We start from the raw sequence: 17,399 nt of genomic DNA on the forward strand, positions 1-17,399 counted from the left end.
ATCGTGACAAAATGTACCATTACAACGAACAAAAATAGCAGATATCAATTGAGATATTTTCAAAACTCACATTAACTCTCAGGAACCGAAAAAATATAAAGAATCGAAAATCGAATATCAAGCTCTATACATACATATGTGTTGTATAAAAATATCTCCAGAATCTGTTTGGAAGCGTTGATGGCAAGTAGCTTTGCTAGGGTGCGACATCGGCTCAGAGCATGTTCCATTCTCGGATACTTATCCAATTTCACTCATTTGCGATTTCCCCGAACTTTTTCCCGATAGTAAACCGAACTGTAATACGGCTTATCTTATTATAATTTTCGATCTTCTGCCATTTACTCAATCAAACCTGCATCTTTGGATTCGAAAGCATAAACCCAGTGGACTTTCCTATCTTCGCCCCATTTGTGAACAGGAACTTATTAGAAACTCTCAATTCATGTCCGAACATCTCTGGGATAAATTCAATAATGAAATAATAAACCATTCGCAAATTAAATTCCTCTATTTGAGTCAACATTACAAAATTCCTAAAATGTTTTTATTAGGTTTATAGATGAATCTTATTCAAGTATAATGCGCTTCTATCCGTTTTGCGCGAAAACTCAATTGGTTTTTTTGCTGCCTGCTATATCGGGAAAATTTCCACATGAGCTGCTTAATCAATCAACTCTTTTGCTCAACTTTGCCTTTAGGAACAACTCAGGCATCAAATAGTGATAATAATAATACAAATACAAAAACACGACTTCGTCAAATGTGGAAAACACTGAGTGACATAAAATGGCTGTTCATTTACTTATTGTAGAATTAATATATTTTTACAGCTTATTTTCGTGCCTCGGCAGTCGAAAATAAATCACTCTTTGCCTGAACATTTAATAAACGGCAACCCTCGGATTATGCATTCCAATCCACTCGTTTTCATTGTATAAATAATCTTTATTTTAATCTGGACTTTAAGTTTACTTACTGACTTTGCGTTATCTCTTTATCTCTGTATTTCTATTTTAGGCCAGAGTTCAGTGGGTGAGATAGACATAAATATAAATAATTTTCTCCCAGTGTTAACAAGTTCCCATTGTGTTCAATTTAAGCAATTACTTTAAAATTAAATCATGAACATCAGCAGCTGATGATCAATTGGATTATTCGCTCGAAATAATTTCTCGATAATTATGGCTGAGAATCATCAGTTTTATAAGCCGAAGATCGATTCGGAAACGGCCAAACAAGTGGTTTTTGAGTTGTACGGGTTGAAAGTGGTTAAAATTTCAGAACTGGATGGTTACGACGATAAAAACTTTCACGTTATAGTGGATGAGGATATCTGTGACAATAAAAGTATCGGCAAGGTGCTTAAAGGAGGATATGTGTTTAAAGTTGTTAATTCCTTAGAGTCTCAAAATGAAAAGCTTTTCGAAGCTCAGACTGAACTCATGTTATTTTTAAGTAAGTGCTTTTAAACATACGTTTTAGGGCGTAATTTGGTAGGGTGCCTAAAAATCATAAGAACACATGGTCCACCAACAGCTCGTTATCTATCTACGAGGTAGTAAAAATTCAAATATTCTTTAAATTTTTCTATTTTTTAAAAACTTTAACGGTTTATTTAGTAAGTACACATTTTCTATAGCTAATGGAAGGAACATTTTCTATAGCCACTGCTGATATTCTTCTAATTGCAAATTGATCTTAACATGAATGATTTTAACATCTTCCGTAGTCTGGAGGTTCTTCCGTACCTTCTGTTACAAACCGTTGAAACGGACCGAAATCAACCCAGATAACACAAGATAATCTATGGACAATCCAAGAATATACAATCCAGAACATTTAATATTTCACTAATATTCATGATCGTGTATTAATACACGATCATCAACCAACATCACGATATAACCGGTTGCTTGGTCGATGGTTCCTTGCATGTATCATCGTTACACTGTTCTACTCAATTTCAATTTTTTATATTATCATCAAAAACACATTACTCCATATTGAAAATAATATATTTTTTTGAGAATGCAAATTTTTGCTATGCAGAATCAATATTTGAGTAAAATATCTGCAGTTAATAAATTGAGACGGTTGAAGTGGACATTCTGCACCAATCTCAACGGTATTACCAGAGACTAACCAGAGGGGCCATTGAGATCTTTAAACATGACAACAATTTTAATAAGAAAGAAGAGGTAACGGCTCTTAATCCAGATTGGAAACGCGTTTTGCGGCAAACAGCGTGTGCGCCAAACAATTAAAGCCCCGCCCACTCCTCATGCATGAGCTCACACGGCCGGGCCGCATAAATACGACAGGGGATCCAGTAGTTGAACCAGTCTTAGTCTTTATCTATGGTCTTAGTCGGAAAGCACGGCCTCAAAGGCCGAAAAACATTTCTAAATGTGAATTGAGACGGTGTTTGGAACTGATTTATGGTAAATAATTTAAAGCAAATTAATTAATTATTAAGATAATACTTTTCTTTTTTCTACTCCAATTTTCAATTTCACATATCATCCTCAGATAGTTGCTTCAATAAAGGGGTAGGTACTCAATAATGTCCAATTTATTTAGGTCCATATTAATTAACTTCTTGGAATATTTGAACGTCGAAATTTACTAACAGAACCCTTCTACCTAAAAATATTCAGTTATTTCGACTGATTTGCACAATTTACGTTTTTGAGGTAGATAATGGAACCGAAAACGATGTCATTTTTACAGATAAACACAACATAAAATGTCCAGGACCGATTGAAACGAAAAATCATAAATCATTTGACACAGTTTTGTTACCATCAGGAAAACATATTGCGAGATTACTGGAATTTATTCCTGGAGATGTTTTATTTAAGTTACCCAATCCAAAAGCGGATATATTTTACCAAGTCGGGTTATTAACTGCTGAACTGGATAAAGTACTACAGGTAGGCTTAGCTAGGGAGGAATTATAGCGAAAAACTAAAGAATTCATAAATAAATTCTACACAGGATTTTAAACATCCAGCATATTACAAGCATCCTCAATGGTGCTTAGGAGCTTCTCCCGATATCCTTCATTATTTGAACGCTGTTGAAGAAAAACATCAAGCTTTAGTAAAAACGGTGATTGCCGAATTTTCCTCCAGAGTACTTACCATCGAGAACAGCTTCAGTAAAGGTAGAGTTAAGGTAATTTCGGAGCGAGCTTTGATCAAAGCCTACTTTTTATAGGCTTAATTCATGGGGATGTAAACGAGCAAAACTTAATTATCAGTACTACAAATAATTCGCCAGTTGTTGAAGCCATTATAGATTTTGGGGATACTCATCATTGCTGCTACTTATACGAATTAGCACTGGCAATGACTTATATGATTTTCTTAGCGAACAATATCGATGTTGGCGGATATGTTTTAGGAGGTTACGCCTCAATTAAAGAAGTGAAACTGGAAGATATTAAGCTGTTAAAGGCAAGTACGACTCATAGAAATTTACACTTTCACTGCTCACACTTGGGCATTATGCAAATCCATACATCGATTTTATCGAACCTGAATAAATTGTTAGTTGACCAAATTTAGGGAGTAGGCAAGTAAACTTCCGACTCCATATCCTTCATAAGCTTCGGCTGTTCATATTTTCGCAGTTATGGGCATAGCACGATTTTTTCATTAGAATGCTAACTGTTTCAGATATGTGTGATGGCAAGGCTCTGCCAATCTTTGGTTCTGGGCGCAAATTCTAGTCTGCAAGATCCTAGTAATGAATACGTATTGACCACCGCAAGAACAGGCTGGGGCCTACTTAAACATTTATACAGTCAACCCGAAGATGATGTAGTGGGCCGTTGGAAAAAAATAAGCGAGAAAAAACTATAAGTTTTACCGTATAATTGCCACATTCCATATGGAATATTTTGAGAAACTGAAGAAATTCATGTAATTAAGTAACATGTTTAATTTTTATTTGATCATTTTGATTATTTTACAGTTTGTTTCTTAATGGTCATATACAATAAAAAAACTGCGTAAGTATGTAATAAGCATTTCGGCTGGAAATTATTAGGTTTTTATTAATGGCCATAAAACGTTTGTCTCTTAATTTAAGCCTTAATAAATATATACCATATTTTAGATAGGCAAATTTTAACAATATAGTTATAATAGTAATGGTCTAAAAGTATCTTACAATTTACATTTTTTGTTAATATTAATTATATTCAGTTTTTACATTACTTAGTTTTAAACGTAAAGCTCTGTTCTCTTAATATTTAAAGCTGCATTCGAAATATCGCTGACATCTCATTAATCTATAGTTAACTAAAATATTCTAATAATCATGATACATATTTAAGTATCTATGTTGTGCTAATACTGACAAAATGTAGGACACTAGGATATTATGTTTCACCAACTATAATAAGGTTTTATGCTACAATAATTCTTTCTTACTGATTTACTAAAATAAATACTGTTTCTTTAGCATTATTACTTATATGGTCATATTTTCCTGTCATAATGGAAAGTTATACCTATAGAATCGATGGAACATAAAATATTGTTACCAATGGCATTTATTTAAATTTTTAACAAGGCATCTTATACAACTGCGACTCCTAAAACGTTTACAACTTCTGAACCTGCAGTTGGTGCATTATTTAACAATTTTTTCTATAGCAAATTGCATTATCTGAAGCACAGCTTAGATCCAGTAGAACTTTACAATTTCCTATTAGGATTATATAATTCTCAATTAAAGACATTTTAATTGTGAAAGTTAAGAAGAATAGAATAAGGTTTTTAAAAATGTTTGCTTGTTTTTGCTGTCAGGCAATTTATTGAACAATAACAATTTAATCCAGTAGGTAGGTATTTATAATTCCTTGAACCTACAATAATAGTCCAAAGCGTTTAGAAAGCTCGGAATTGTTTAACGAATAATTAGATAATTTTATCCAATTGATTTTTGACTGCATATCTGAATGTCAGTATTATAAATTTTAATATCTACCAAACCTTAATCCAGAATTTGAAAACTCAAAATGCGCTTTTCAGGGGCTCATTCTGAAATCTCATGACTGCACTTTAATCATGTCTTGGATAAATCAATATAACATATATTTACAAAATAATCTTGATACAAAAGAAAACCTGCTGCATTATTGAAATATTAATTTAGGAATTAATTGGTTAATTTTATCTCAGCGTCTAATTTTATAAAAATTATCTAATGAGCAGTTCTAATAGACCTAAATTACCAATAAGAATGCCCGTTTAACTTCACTTTACACAGCTTTAATCATATTGTGCTACAAATCATAACTACATTTTATATTTATTATTTAAATGTTCTAAGACTGCGTTTTAATTAATTTATCATAATTTATTTAAATACGTATTTAAGCTATAACCAATTAGTAAGAAATAACTTGATTGAAATGTTTAAGTTTCAATACGTGGAATTCAAGAAGACATTTAAGAGAAATAGTTTTAAATTAAAGTTGTGGCTTGTGGTGTTCTCTCAGTCCTCAGTCTGATTAGTTGAAAAAATACGCCATAAACAATCTGAAAGCCCCTTAAAACCAATTTTTTATAAGGTCTTATTTTACGATTAAGAAAGTTTCGAATATCTGCTACAATAAAAAATTACCTAAAATAACGGTTTAATAAAATATAGTCAATTTTTGAAAGTCTGGTCAGAATATTTAGAATGGTTAAACTTTTATCAGTTTTATTGCCTACGGCTAGTGAAGCTGTCAATGAGGTTTGTTGCCCAGCTTATATTACAATTATTTCTGTTTGTTATTTAAAATTTCAGGCAAATATCGTGGGCTTAAAGCTAAAACTGACCAAGTATAAAAATACAAATTTTTGGTAAATGCACTTTTAAACCGATCCCAAAATTATATCAGAATCCTTTTGGAAACTTGGTCATTAAAAACATATTTTAGTGCTCTTGTTTCTGTGGCCTTGGGGAACTTCGTCAGTTTTTGAAGGCTCAGATTATTTTTTATATTTATATTAAGTTATTCGGTCAACAAACACAAATACGGACGGATAAAATTTTGGACTTGGTCACTTTTAGCTTTAAACCCACGATATGTTGAAGAAAGGGAAAGTGACAATTACTAACTGAGCAACATAGAAATAGCAACAAGTAAAATAGAAATGTGTCCATATTTGTGTGTTTTATTCAGAGTTTGTCTTATTCCTTTGTTTTCTTTAAGTTGTTGAGAGTTAAAATTTGCCAACTCATTATGTTCCAACTTTTTAAAATAAATTGTCAGTCTTAAATATTGGAGTGTTAAAAGAAACGCAACCCTGATATAAAAATAATACTAAATTTGTACATGTTATGTAACATATCAAATGGAAATGTATGAAGCAACACCAACCTAATGTATTTAATAACTAGATAACAAATATCAAAATCTTATTGCTAAAAACATGTAGGATCCATTTTTTATTAGTCAACATTACCGCAGACCAGTCATTTGCATCAAAGAGAAAAAGGAGACTGCAACAAGAAATTGAATATACAAACGTTAAAAAATATCACAAGTAAATACGAACTAAGGATGAAATCGACGTTTTCTCTTTATTGTCGCTGGATGACTGGATCACTTATTAAAACTACATATACAATACTTAGGAAGCAGGTCCTAATAATTTGTTAATAAGCACTAAGTCTTAGTCCTCTTCTCTACAAGTATGACAACACTGTTGTTTGTATCTGACTATCTTGCACATATTTAGTGATTTAACGTTGGCGCAGAACATTGACTGGTCTTTGCAGGGTTGAACTGAAATCAAAGTTTTAATTTCATATCAGTTTTTCATAGGATAATTTCTACATAATCAGAGAATTTGATGAACGGTTGATTAATACTATGTATTATTTATTAATATGCATAATAAACATGAATGCCAAAATAGGCACAAATCCCAGAACAGATAACCTGGCGTAATTCTTTAAAAGAAATAGCAATTTAATCAATAAAAATACAATGTAAAAATGTGAGTTTTAATGGGTTGTTCCTCTTTCTTTTCTTATGCATCTTGGGCGTATTTCTGGATGATACGCTTTATACCAAACTGGCATGAAATATGAAATCTTCAATTAATTGAGCTGGTTTTGTTGGTTGTGGAGTTTAATTTCTAGACTCCCGATAAATAAAAATTCCTGCTATTATTGCGACTTAACTATTAATTAACGTGCTCACCTGCGGTATTATCACATGGAGGTCCTTTACAAGATTTTCGAGTTGGAGGCCTGGGAACATTTTTACAAGCATCACCTGCCGATTTTTTTGTCCTATACCAAACACAATGAAAAGTACGGTATTTTTCACCTTGCTTTCCGCATTTGGCATTACACTGAAATAACGAAAGCACTTAAAATTATCAATAAATATAATATTAAAAAAACAGTTATTGATAAGTAAAGTAAAATTGCTTGCTTTTTGCTGAAAATATGCTGTTTTAATTTTGCATACTTCAACTTTCCGGTATTAGTCGCTTAATTAACGAAACGGAACACGGATTATTTTTCTTGAATGTGAAAAAACATATTTTTAACGCTGGATTATTATGTTATGAAATATCAGATTAGTTTCTTTTACCTGCGACCAGCTTCCTACTTTCCACCTTCCAACACACTTTGGGTTGTAACATTCCTGGCTCTGAGTAGGTTTTTCTTTAAAGACACATTGGTCAGAATCGACTGTTAAATTTCCCGCTATTTGGCACGAAACTGTTCGCCTTTGAATAGCTGCAAATAAGTCAAATAATTTATTATATTCCAGGTATCCAGGTTCTATTAATCAACTATTGTTACTAATTGTGACTAATACCAAATGATAAAAAATTAAAAGGCAAATGGTTTTGGAACCATTTCCAATTTATTTTCTGTCGCTTTTATGGTTTGTTCAATTATTTTACCTTTGTGGAATGCGAAACATTTGGCTCTCTCACAAGAAATCCAGTCAGATGCGCTCCATTGAGGACATTCGTCGAAGCCACATTTGCGCATCGTACTGGGTATTTTAATTCCAGCATCTTCACACAAATTATTATCAGCGCTTTGAATTTTATCATGCAATTTTATCGTACATCTAAAAAAATGAATATAGCTAATTATTGACTTTATATTATTGTATACAATCAAAAAAAATGTCGAAAATCCTCTTTAAATACTTTAATACTTTGCACAGTTTTAATATTTTTAAAGTTTCCATTTTTTATACGTAACTATTCCTTGATTTTATTTAAGGTCAAATGTGTAATTATAGTGCTATAAAGTACCACATATTATTTCCTGATTAGATCTAAAAAAAATGTAATAAATATTTCCTGAAACTGTGCGTTAAAAGTTTTAAACTGAGACATAATTTGAAAAGTTATAAACAATATAAAAAAGCTCGTTTTATATTTAGGTTTGTATGTGAAAATATATAAAAAAAACCAACAGTTTTCCAGACAATAAACAATTTTTCCGTCGGCAATTGAAAATGGAAAAACGAACTTTTGGCTAACCAGCTAGTTGTTTTATAGCCGTTTAACTTCGCATCCTGAATAGAAAAAGCGGAATGCATTCATTCAGCATTCCGATCAAATTGAAATAACAGCATACCTATTTTTATTATTTTTTTTGAAAAGTGGAGTTTCTACTTATAAACACAAGTTTGAATATATGAATGGAAATCATCTTACGCTGAGAATTTGAATACAGATTTTTGCAAATTGCTACTTTCACGCTAACCTACCGACCTAAAGCATTAATGAATATTTGCGACAAATAAACGAACTCAATTTTACTGAGATTTTAAAATTTGAACTTTAAACATCTGGTATCTCTAGGTTATTCCTAATAACAAGTGTAATGGCGTTTAGTGATTTTAGTGGAAGTGACTTCGTTTTCTTGGTGATACTTTTTAATTAATTCTAGTTACTTCTTATAAACGATTGTAACCAGTTACATAATAAAATAATATACTTCAAAATATCACGGTTTTGATAAGAAAAACAATTATATTACAATATAATAAGTCTATCAATAAATAAATAATAAATTATATTATGAATAGAAGTTTCTTTCTATAAAAAAACATTTTTTCCAAACTGTTTCCATTACCTTGCTGTTCTAACTTGAATTCCACTTCCTCCGCACGTTTCGGAGCAATCAGTCCACTCGCTGAGCTTCCATTCGAAAACAAGGTTTTCTTTGGTACCTCGACCCAGAACTACTTCGTTAATTTCATCCGATATCGTGGTAGATATTGGTTGCTCGGTGGCCGGGATTTGTTCGGAGCTGATAGGAAATGTGACCATTCTGTGGCCTCTGGAGGCTTGTGAATCGAACTTTAAACTCTGGAAAGGCCACAGTTCCTAAAAATGGAAGAAAACAGACCTTGAGAGAAAATCATAAAATTATTAAACGTGAATCAAAGATGGTTACATTTTGTGTTCACCATAAAAACCTCAACTCGTTCTAAATACATCTTTTGGTAATAATCAACAATCCTGTTTGTTTTTGCTCAAAGTTGTTAAACGAAGTCCATTCAAAAATTGATGAACACTTTTTTGAAACCAATTAGGTTTGAAACCTACAGAACTTTTGAGCGCCTTTTGAGACTGCAAAAATTTAGGTGTTTTTTGGCACATCACTCTGTGATTCGCGCAGTTTGATTTCCTCAGAGTGAAAAACTGTAAATAAATCTTAGAACGAAACTCTTTTGGACCCAGGCCTATATAAAATGTTTCCATACTTTGCTGACCGGAATCTCGTTTAAGTTTGCGTCACTTGAATCACCCTGTATATTTCTGATGCGAATTGAAAAATATACTGGGTCTTTCTGTAACTCAATGCTTTCACTTAAAAAGTTCTTCTGCAAGAAAATTGACCTGAGTAGTAACCGCATCATTCGAGATAATTATGCATTCGTTTGCTAAACCGTTTGGAAAATAAGTTGGCTTAGGCGAAGAGTTAAATCTAGTTTTAGTCTTAAAAACGGACCAACAAAGTAAAAACTGATTAATTCAAAATCTGCTAATGCTGATATATTAAGACCCCGTTCATGCCAGTTAGCAATAATCTACTAAGCAATTCATTGAGTAAAGCTGCCCTAGTCTTGCTAGGCACAAACTAATAATAGTTAATCGGTGCGTTTTAATGGGAGAAACAACATTGGCAACTATTTCTACGACACACAACAGCTAGTTGCAGAACTTAGTAAAGTAAACTTTCCAACCTGTATTTTGGAGATTAACGACAGAAAGTTCGGCATAACACGACTTGCAGAACTCCTGGAATCTCCATAATTCGAGGTATTCAGCAACTCTGAAGAGCTCGAAGGTAGATTTGATATTTTATCCTTGATGCAGCAAATCGAAATGAAGTAAGTTGTTAGTGGGGTTAATCGGATTACTTATATTTAAAGCGAATTGCTATTGTACATTAACTTGCTGCGAGTTTCGTAAATACCCCAAATAAAATGCCCATAAATCCGATAAATTAGCTTATAAGACCCGAACCAAGAATAACTTACTAGCAAGCAATATCAGTTGTGATCTAAATTATCCAATTAGTTGGTTAATGGTTTAAGGCAAATCAAGTAACTAATAAGGAAAGTCAGGACTAATTAAAAGAAAAATGCTAGTTGATTTTCTGTTTTATACACCTGGCGCTTGTTTCCAGAATCCTCTGTTGTTTGAGAATCCAATATGTATCCATCTAGGGTCAAACTCGACGAAGATGAAGTAGGCGTAAAGAATCTGAAATAAAAAAGCAAATTGAAGAGCAACACACACATTTATTTGAGCGCGAGCTTATAAATTAGCACTTTCTGAATTTCCGTGTATATTTTTGAAACTTCTTTGAACAAAAAATTCATAGTTTCCGACAAACCGCGATCACGACTAAAACTGTAATGTTTAATGATTACGTTTTAATTTTCCAGATATTCAAAACTTTTAATAAACAGCAACTTGATGCTAGAACAATACCAGCAAGGTTAAACTCAAGTTAAAACCCTGATCGGAAAAAATATTATCAATTAAACTCAACTCACTTATAATGGTTTTTCGTTCCGTCCGGCCTTTGTTCATGCGATTGATCATCAGGGTAGAAATTGCCGATGCCTTCAGCTTTAGGAGGTTTTATTCCCGCAACAATGTCCATTTTGGACTGTCGCTGTATCTCCTCGGATGTGGGAAATTCGCCTGGCTTTGACCTAACCGAAATCATTATACTTGCTGATGATTTTCCTGCGAAATATTGTATTTTATTAGCAACTAAATCTACTATAGCTTTCAATTTTCTTTACCAGCAACGCACGTGTACAATCCAGTATCACGCATCGACAAATTCTGAACTCTTAAAGCTCCTTTCTTCGAGCTCTTAAACTTCTTATTCTGCGGAAGAAATGCATTGTCCTTTTGCCATTGAATTTTGGATCGGTCGAATCTCTTCACCGGACACTTAACTTTAACGGTGGTGCCAGTGAAAAGAGTGGCTGCTCCTCCGACTTTAACGGTGACTCTATTTTTTTTCGGGTCGTGCTGGATGAAGGTGCTGTTAGCAATGCTGATCTGCGGTTTGTCGCTTTCGATAACACAACTCTTCGTATTGCACGGTTTTTTGTCCAAAGGTTTCGGAGATGGACACATTGTTGCAGGCCGGTCTACAGTGTGATTTTGGGCCATTATTTGCTTGCATTCGACTTGTCGCGTTTTTTCTCCTCCGCCACAGGATTTCGAACATTTCGACCATTGATAAACCCTCCATCTGAAAGAGACATAGAAATAGATGAAATGAAACCTTCAAGAAGATTTAACTGTTTTCCAATTATCGTTCGGAAACGTTACTGCATTTTAGAAGTTTTTCAAAAGTTTTTCAAAACATGTTTTAAAAGAAACGTTTTTTGCTGAAGATTAAAAGATCAGAAACTACTTTAACATATCGGTTGTGGGTGATACCGAATGAACAAAAGATATGTTTATATATTTTATTGTGCTAAGTAAATTAAAGGATATATTTAAGGTTTTTCAGTTTCAGTTTATTGGCATGGAAAAAAACATTCAAAGAAGTATTAAATGATGGAAACACACTATTCGGGAATTAGATAAAAGCTTGTCAAATGTAGTACTTTTATCCACCCTACATACAAAGTGAGTTAAAACAAAGTTAACGATTTTTCAAGAGACACTCGCAATTTTGCATTGCATCTGATTTCTGCTTTGTTTCATTGCTTTCAGAACATTATTTCCCGCTTGCGCTTTATAATGAAGTCGACTGGTAAAGCCCATTAGGAAAAATAATGGCTCGATAATTACCATTAGATCAAAACTAGTGAAATTCTGTTCAGTTCCAGTCGAAACAAACTGTGTTACAAAGTAGATACCACGTTCCATTTAAAACTACGACATCATTTGCATCTTTAGAGCGTTTACGACTACGAACCGAGACTACTAATTTGATAGCAAATTGCCCACTCTTTTCTTTTTAGCGTGTCCCGCTCTCATCTTGCTAATTTTAAGACTCATTTAACTTGTTTAACGCTCACTGGGCACACTTTTTTTCTAAAACCCTAAGAGATTTAAATTTTTGTTGGTAATTATTTTGAGAAATTCCTAATTAGTGCTTGAGTAAATTATGCTCCGATTTTCCTAAAATGAGTAGCAGATTTTATACCGCGAATTAACTACGCATTTATTTAATTTATCAACTTTTTGTTGAACTTGCCGATAATTGAGACCCATATTTGCGCTGTTCCTTCTAAGGCAATCTTATAGAAGCACTTATTTAGTTAAGTTTAGTAAGCATCTGTGTTAAAGTGCGTCGACAAATCAGCAATTTAGAGGCACGTGTCTTCCGATGAGCCAGTTCGTTTATATAATTTAAATAACAACTATAAATGTTATCTAAAAAAAACGAAATTTCAAAATTAAAACATTTACCTGATGGGACAATCCAAGACGTTACAATATTGCCTATCAGGTGGAGATGGGGGTGGACATCGAGAATTTGGCACCACCACTGTGTTGCTACCACCCTGAGTTAATTCATGAATGCAAGTCACTTCTCTTGTTTGGATGCCCAATCCACAGCTGTGGCTGCATTCGGTAAATTCCCCATGCGACCATCGAGGTGGACAAGAGTGTTCGTTGCACGCTCTACAGTAAGAAATAAATATCACAATTTTTATCCCTAGTTAAGTTTACCCGGCTGATTACTTCTGCTATTTTAGCTATAATTGAGATATACCGATCAGATAATATAATAATCAGATATAATGAAAATCCTCTGGACCGTCTTTTTTCCGAATACCAATTAGATCGCGCTGAACTTATGAGTTAACTCTATTTTAACAGCACATGACTCAGATCATTCGAAAAACTGCTCAGGAATATCAATTTGCATTGTTAGTGATGCGACTTCTTAAATCAGTGGTGCTGCTCACAAGGGACTCTATACGGAACAAAACATTGAGCAACACAACAGCAAAAATAAATATTAGATCTAAACGTAGAAATTGACGAGTTTTAACCATTTATATCTTTTAACTGCCTTGACATGGAAAATACTTGATCGCTGCTGAGCTCAACATTTATATCTACTCCAAATCAAAATCAATTCCTGGGCTTCAGTCATTTATTGTCTATTTATCAATTAAAATACGTTTCGGTGTTTTCCACCATCATCAGTTTCTATGTGTAGCGTTGTTGCTACTTTAAGCCTTGACATATATTTGGAGTATAAATTTTTTTTAAGGGAAAATTAATATTCCAAATATATACCAAGGCTTAAAGTAGCAACAACGCTACACATAGAAACTGATGATGGTGGAAAACACCGAAACGTATTTTAATTGATAAATAGACAATAGATGACTGAAGCCCAGAAATTGATTTTGATTTGGAATTGAAACACAGTCAGGAAAGTATGTACAATTTATATCTACTGCTTCTGTTTATATCATAACGATTTAATTTTTACCTTACTATTGCTTCTGGTTTGAGTTCGATAGGACACATATACGGAGATGTAACTTTCTGGTTGTCATCGCGCACACAATGCACGATTAGTTCTTGTACACCACCTAAGCAAGATGCGCTACAAGGCGTAAATCCCAGCTCTTTCCAGGAATACGATTTTGCAGGGCTTCCTATGCCAACCTGTAATGGCAGGATGATTTGCGAAACATCCTGTATAATTTACTTAAGACGTGCTACTGCTGTATCTGACCCAGTTTCATTTCTGTTCATATTTTACCTTGATATTTGTGGGATCGTCTTTGATATCCACTCCAATCCTCTCTTCAGTACAGGGCTCCCTGTAGCATTTTTCAAATTCAAATGGTTTTATTCCCGAACACTGCTTGTCTGGCAGTTTTGCAATTGTGCGTGAAAATTCTAGAAATATTTTGCAGAAAACTTCTCTTCTGCGAACACCTTCGCCACAGGTTACGCTACATGGTCCCCATTCTTCTGGTATGAATCTGAAATCATTCATCTCATTGTTAGAAAATGTCTAGTTACGTTTTATTGTAAGATATTAAACTAATTGTACTGGGTTTAATATCAACAACATAAATAATTCATGCCTAAATACATATGCAGAAGAGCTCAAAATGCTAAAATGTTATAAAATATTGCATAAATTGTTGAATCGACGCTTTGTTTTGAAGCGTTGTGGATTTAATGCCAAAGTTCTATAGTAAAAATGCTGCATATATAACTTCTGATTGAACAATATAAAATAATATCCAAATCCAAATAAATTAACCTCAGTTTTGGGATGTAATACATTTGCTAAAAATGTTTGTGTGTTGCATTAGGTATGAAAATTATTATTTCCACTTATATAAAAACAAAGCCAACTGCTGAAGAAACATCCTGTTTACTTTATTCCCCTAAAAAGAAGTTTGTAGTTAATTCAAAATTGAATAAAACACGTAAAGATCTCAATTTGTTTGGAGACAGCAGTTGAAATGTTGAGCGGAAGTCCAGTTTTTTCTGTGGCAACATGAAGCATCCTCAGGATCGATTTTGTACCTAAACGGCATTTCAACAATCTTTATTTTTATTAGAGATTATTATTAGAGTCTCAAACATACATTTGAAGAAATATAAAGTAAATCGTTATTTAGATTTCACAATGTTATGGTTGCTCGTATTTTCTTGTGTCGGTGCTCTTAAAATCTATTAGACTTTTTTTATAGTCATCCATAGTAGCTAGATAAACATTTTTTAACACGTAGCTAAGAATAGTTAGTAATATAATAACACTATTTTTCTGTAGGAACATAATTTTTAGTTTATATTCGTGTTCAACAATTTCTCAAACGCTTAGAATAGTTAACACAAATGTTCCATCCCAATATCATTTTTCATTTGCAATTCAACAACCAAAGGCACTAAGAACAGCAGTCAGTAAGTACTTCCATCCATTATTTAGCCACCTTTTTCGCTTCCAACTTGTAAGTACCCAATTGTAATGCGGTGCAAAAAGAAATGAAACTACAGTGCTAAAACACCTGCGTAAATAAGGCATTCAATCACCAACAATGTGAAAATGTGCTTCAAATAGCTGGTGCTTATTCAATTAATATTGGAACTTATGTGGGTAAACTTATTAGTTAGTGAAAACTTCTGCTGACTTTTTACGCATGTAATATGGGAAACGTTAATTAAACAAGTTTATTCTCTTGCAAAGCAGCTGACTTAATAGCAATGAAAGGATATACAGCAGCAACGAATATCAGCAAATATCATAGTAAGACTTGGGTAACTCATGAGCAGCGCAGTTAACATTTTGCTTTCACAGTTTGATGCTGAAATGTTATTTTGAACGTACATCCATTACACATTTTTATTTTGAATCTTAAACATTATCCCGAGAAATGTCAATAGTAGATTTTTGGGCAAATATAAGAGATAAAGAAATACATTATTCAATCATATCAGTTACTGACTGAATTGTTTGTATTTTTCTGTGATATAAAAATGCAAGACTAACAAGAAGTCTGTTTTTTAAATCATGAAAATTTACAGAAAGTCTATGGCTTAATTAGTTATATTAAATTTGATCTATTATATACAATATGTTAGTTTTCGCAACATAAATCTTACTACTTAATTCCACGTTCTTGAGATGTTGTTTAGTTGAACCGTTTTCAATAAGCTTTCAATTAACGATCCTGGGGACGGAAACTCCAGTGATATATTTCGAGAACTAATTGTGAAAAAAACAAATTTTGCCTGTACTACTTCTTCTAATTTTGAACTAAATGAAAATAGAATAATTATAGGCAAATATAAAAATTAGTGCAAAATATGCTTTGAGAGCCACTGTGTAGCTTTCAGTAGTACTCTTCTGATTGCTTTTTTGGATCGTCAGTTACTTTTTCTATAAACCATGGTGTTATCATTTGTTGCAAAAGTTTGCTGATCCATCAGCTGTAGGAAGATTGGTTGATTGATTTTGAAAATCATGATTACTTGACCTGGGTTTATTTTTCAAATTTTCAGCAGCAGACCAATTTAATACGTTGTTTTCAGAGAGTTCAGAGTTCACCTATGGCCACAATTTTGTCAATCAAACTTACTTCAAATTCTTTAGGAGTTAAATTTCAGATTCTATTATCTTTTTTACAATAATATTGAAGCCTTAGGAAAATATATTGCCGTAATCTAAAATAATAGTGTGGACTTCACATTACTATTTTTCTAACTAATCCATTTCGTTGCAATTAAAAATCATTATTTAAACTAGCTCGACGCGGGCTCTGCTAAGATTGATTAAAATTTTCAGTGTGCTGATTTTCCGGATTTCAGTTAAAAAAACTGTGAAAGATAAAGCGCGGCAACTCCAATTAAGGCAGCAAAGTTCCAATTAGACCAGATAGAGGATTAATTTAAAAAAGTCGCCTCGAATTCTAAAAACTCCAGTTAGAACGAAACTCATGTATTCAGCTCAATCAACGTTCAAACCACCACTATTAGAACGCTTATTTGGCTCGCCTGATAAGCAGAAATTTTCAACATAGCTAACGTTAATCAGTGGTGGCAACGCGAGGGTTTTGACCATTTATCATAAAATATGTACGAATATGAACGTTTGACTGAATAATGCACATAGTTATCATTGAATCTATTTAATCTATATCAGACATTGACTTGTTAATATACAAAACCTTCATGTTACCACTAATGAACTCAGGTGAAAAATAACTAAGGGTGCAGAGTGGAAGGTGAGAAAGAGAAATATGTATAAAAAGAGTTGAAAAGTGTATTATAATGTACCTCACGTACACCCAACCGCAGGCAAAGTACACTTTGTAATCGCTGAAAAGACAACGAAGACAAATGGAAGGCTGTTTATTTCGTGTAAAGTACTAAGTGAGGTCG

At 33.1% G+C, this 17,399-nt stretch overlaps 3 protein-coding genes across 7 annotated transcripts in view; 2 read left to right on the forward strand and 1 right to left on the reverse strand.

Annotated features, from left to right (window-relative positions):
- The window catches only part of LOC109540636 (elastin), a 109,952-nt gene that overhangs the window by 53,535 nt on the left and 39,018 nt on the right, over window positions 1-17,399 (forward strand). The gene's annotated exons all lie outside the window — the stretch shown is intronic.
- On the forward strand, window positions 822-4,485 carry LOC109540663 (hydroxylysine kinase). 2 transcript variants are annotated; one of them, XM_048667415.1, is made up of 6 exons: window positions 822-1,458; window positions 2,081-2,444; window positions 2,734-2,936; window positions 3,001-3,169; window positions 3,223-3,461; window positions 3,684-4,485. In XM_048667415.1, the coding sequence occupies exons 2-6, from the start codon at window positions 2,285-2,287 to the stop codon at window positions 3,867-3,869; spliced, it is 957 nt and encodes a 318-aa protein (XP_048523372.1). In that variant the 5' UTR covers window positions 822-1,458; window positions 2,081-2,284; the 3' UTR covers window positions 3,870-4,485. The 2 variants fall into 2 exon arrangements, with proteins under 2 accessions (XP_048523372.1, XP_019764666.1); XM_019909107.2 differs by lacking the exon at window positions 2,081-2,444 and having other exon boundaries at window positions 832-1,458.
- LOC109540621 (protein madd-4) overlaps window positions 6,376-17,399 on the reverse strand; it is a 247,918-nt gene continuing 236,894 nt past the window's right edge. For 2 of the 4 annotated variants that reach the window (XM_048667409.1, XM_048667408.1), the window contains 12 exons: window positions 14,263-14,488; window positions 13,987-14,195; window positions 12,948-13,163; window positions 11,315-11,775; window positions 11,060-11,255; window positions 10,670-10,763; window positions 10,241-10,363; window positions 9,124-9,377; window positions 7,932-8,104; window positions 7,613-7,761; window positions 7,214-7,367; window positions 6,376-6,793 (listed from right to left, as the gene is read on the reverse strand). In XM_048667409.1, coding sequence (XP_048523366.1) covers window positions 6,681-6,793; window positions 7,214-7,367; window positions 7,613-7,761; window positions 7,932-8,104; window positions 9,124-9,377; window positions 10,241-10,363; window positions 10,670-10,763; window positions 11,060-11,255; window positions 11,315-11,775; window positions 12,948-13,163; window positions 13,987-14,195; window positions 14,263-14,488 — 2,368 coding nt within the window. In that variant the 3' untranslated portion in view covers window positions 6,376-6,680. The remainder of the gene's footprint in view (window positions 6,794-7,213; window positions 7,368-7,612; window positions 7,762-7,931; window positions 8,105-9,123; window positions 9,378-10,240; window positions 10,364-10,669; window positions 10,764-11,059; window positions 11,256-11,314; window positions 11,776-12,947; window positions 13,164-13,986; window positions 14,196-14,262; window positions 14,489-17,399) is intronic. The other 2 variants (XM_048667410.1, XM_048667411.1) reach the window with 2 other exon arrangements.

The sequence above is a fragment of the Dendroctonus ponderosae genome, unplaced genomic scaffold (assembly GCF_020466585.1).
Source record: "Dendroctonus ponderosae isolate FM_Combo_2020 unplaced genomic scaffold, Dpon_F_20191213v2 Dpon_F_20191213_6, whole genome shotgun sequence".
NCBI classification, from domain to species: domain Eukaryota; kingdom Metazoa; phylum Arthropoda; class Insecta; order Coleoptera; family Curculionidae; genus Dendroctonus; species Dendroctonus ponderosae.

Excerpts from the sequence above, each read along its gene's own strand:
- LOC109540663 (XM_019909107.2), top strand. The coding sequence starts at position 1,185 with ATGGCTGAGAATCATCAGTTTTATAAGCCGAAGATCGATTCGGAAACG. Across the intron at positions 1,459-2,733 it reads TGAACTCATGTTATTTTTAA|ATAAACACAACATAAAATGT; the intron begins GTAAGTGCTTTT and ends TCATTTTTACAG. Across the intron at positions 2,937-3,000 it reads AACTGGATAAAGTACTACAG|GATTTTAAACATCCAGCATA; the intron begins GTAGGCTTAGCT and ends AATTCTACACAG.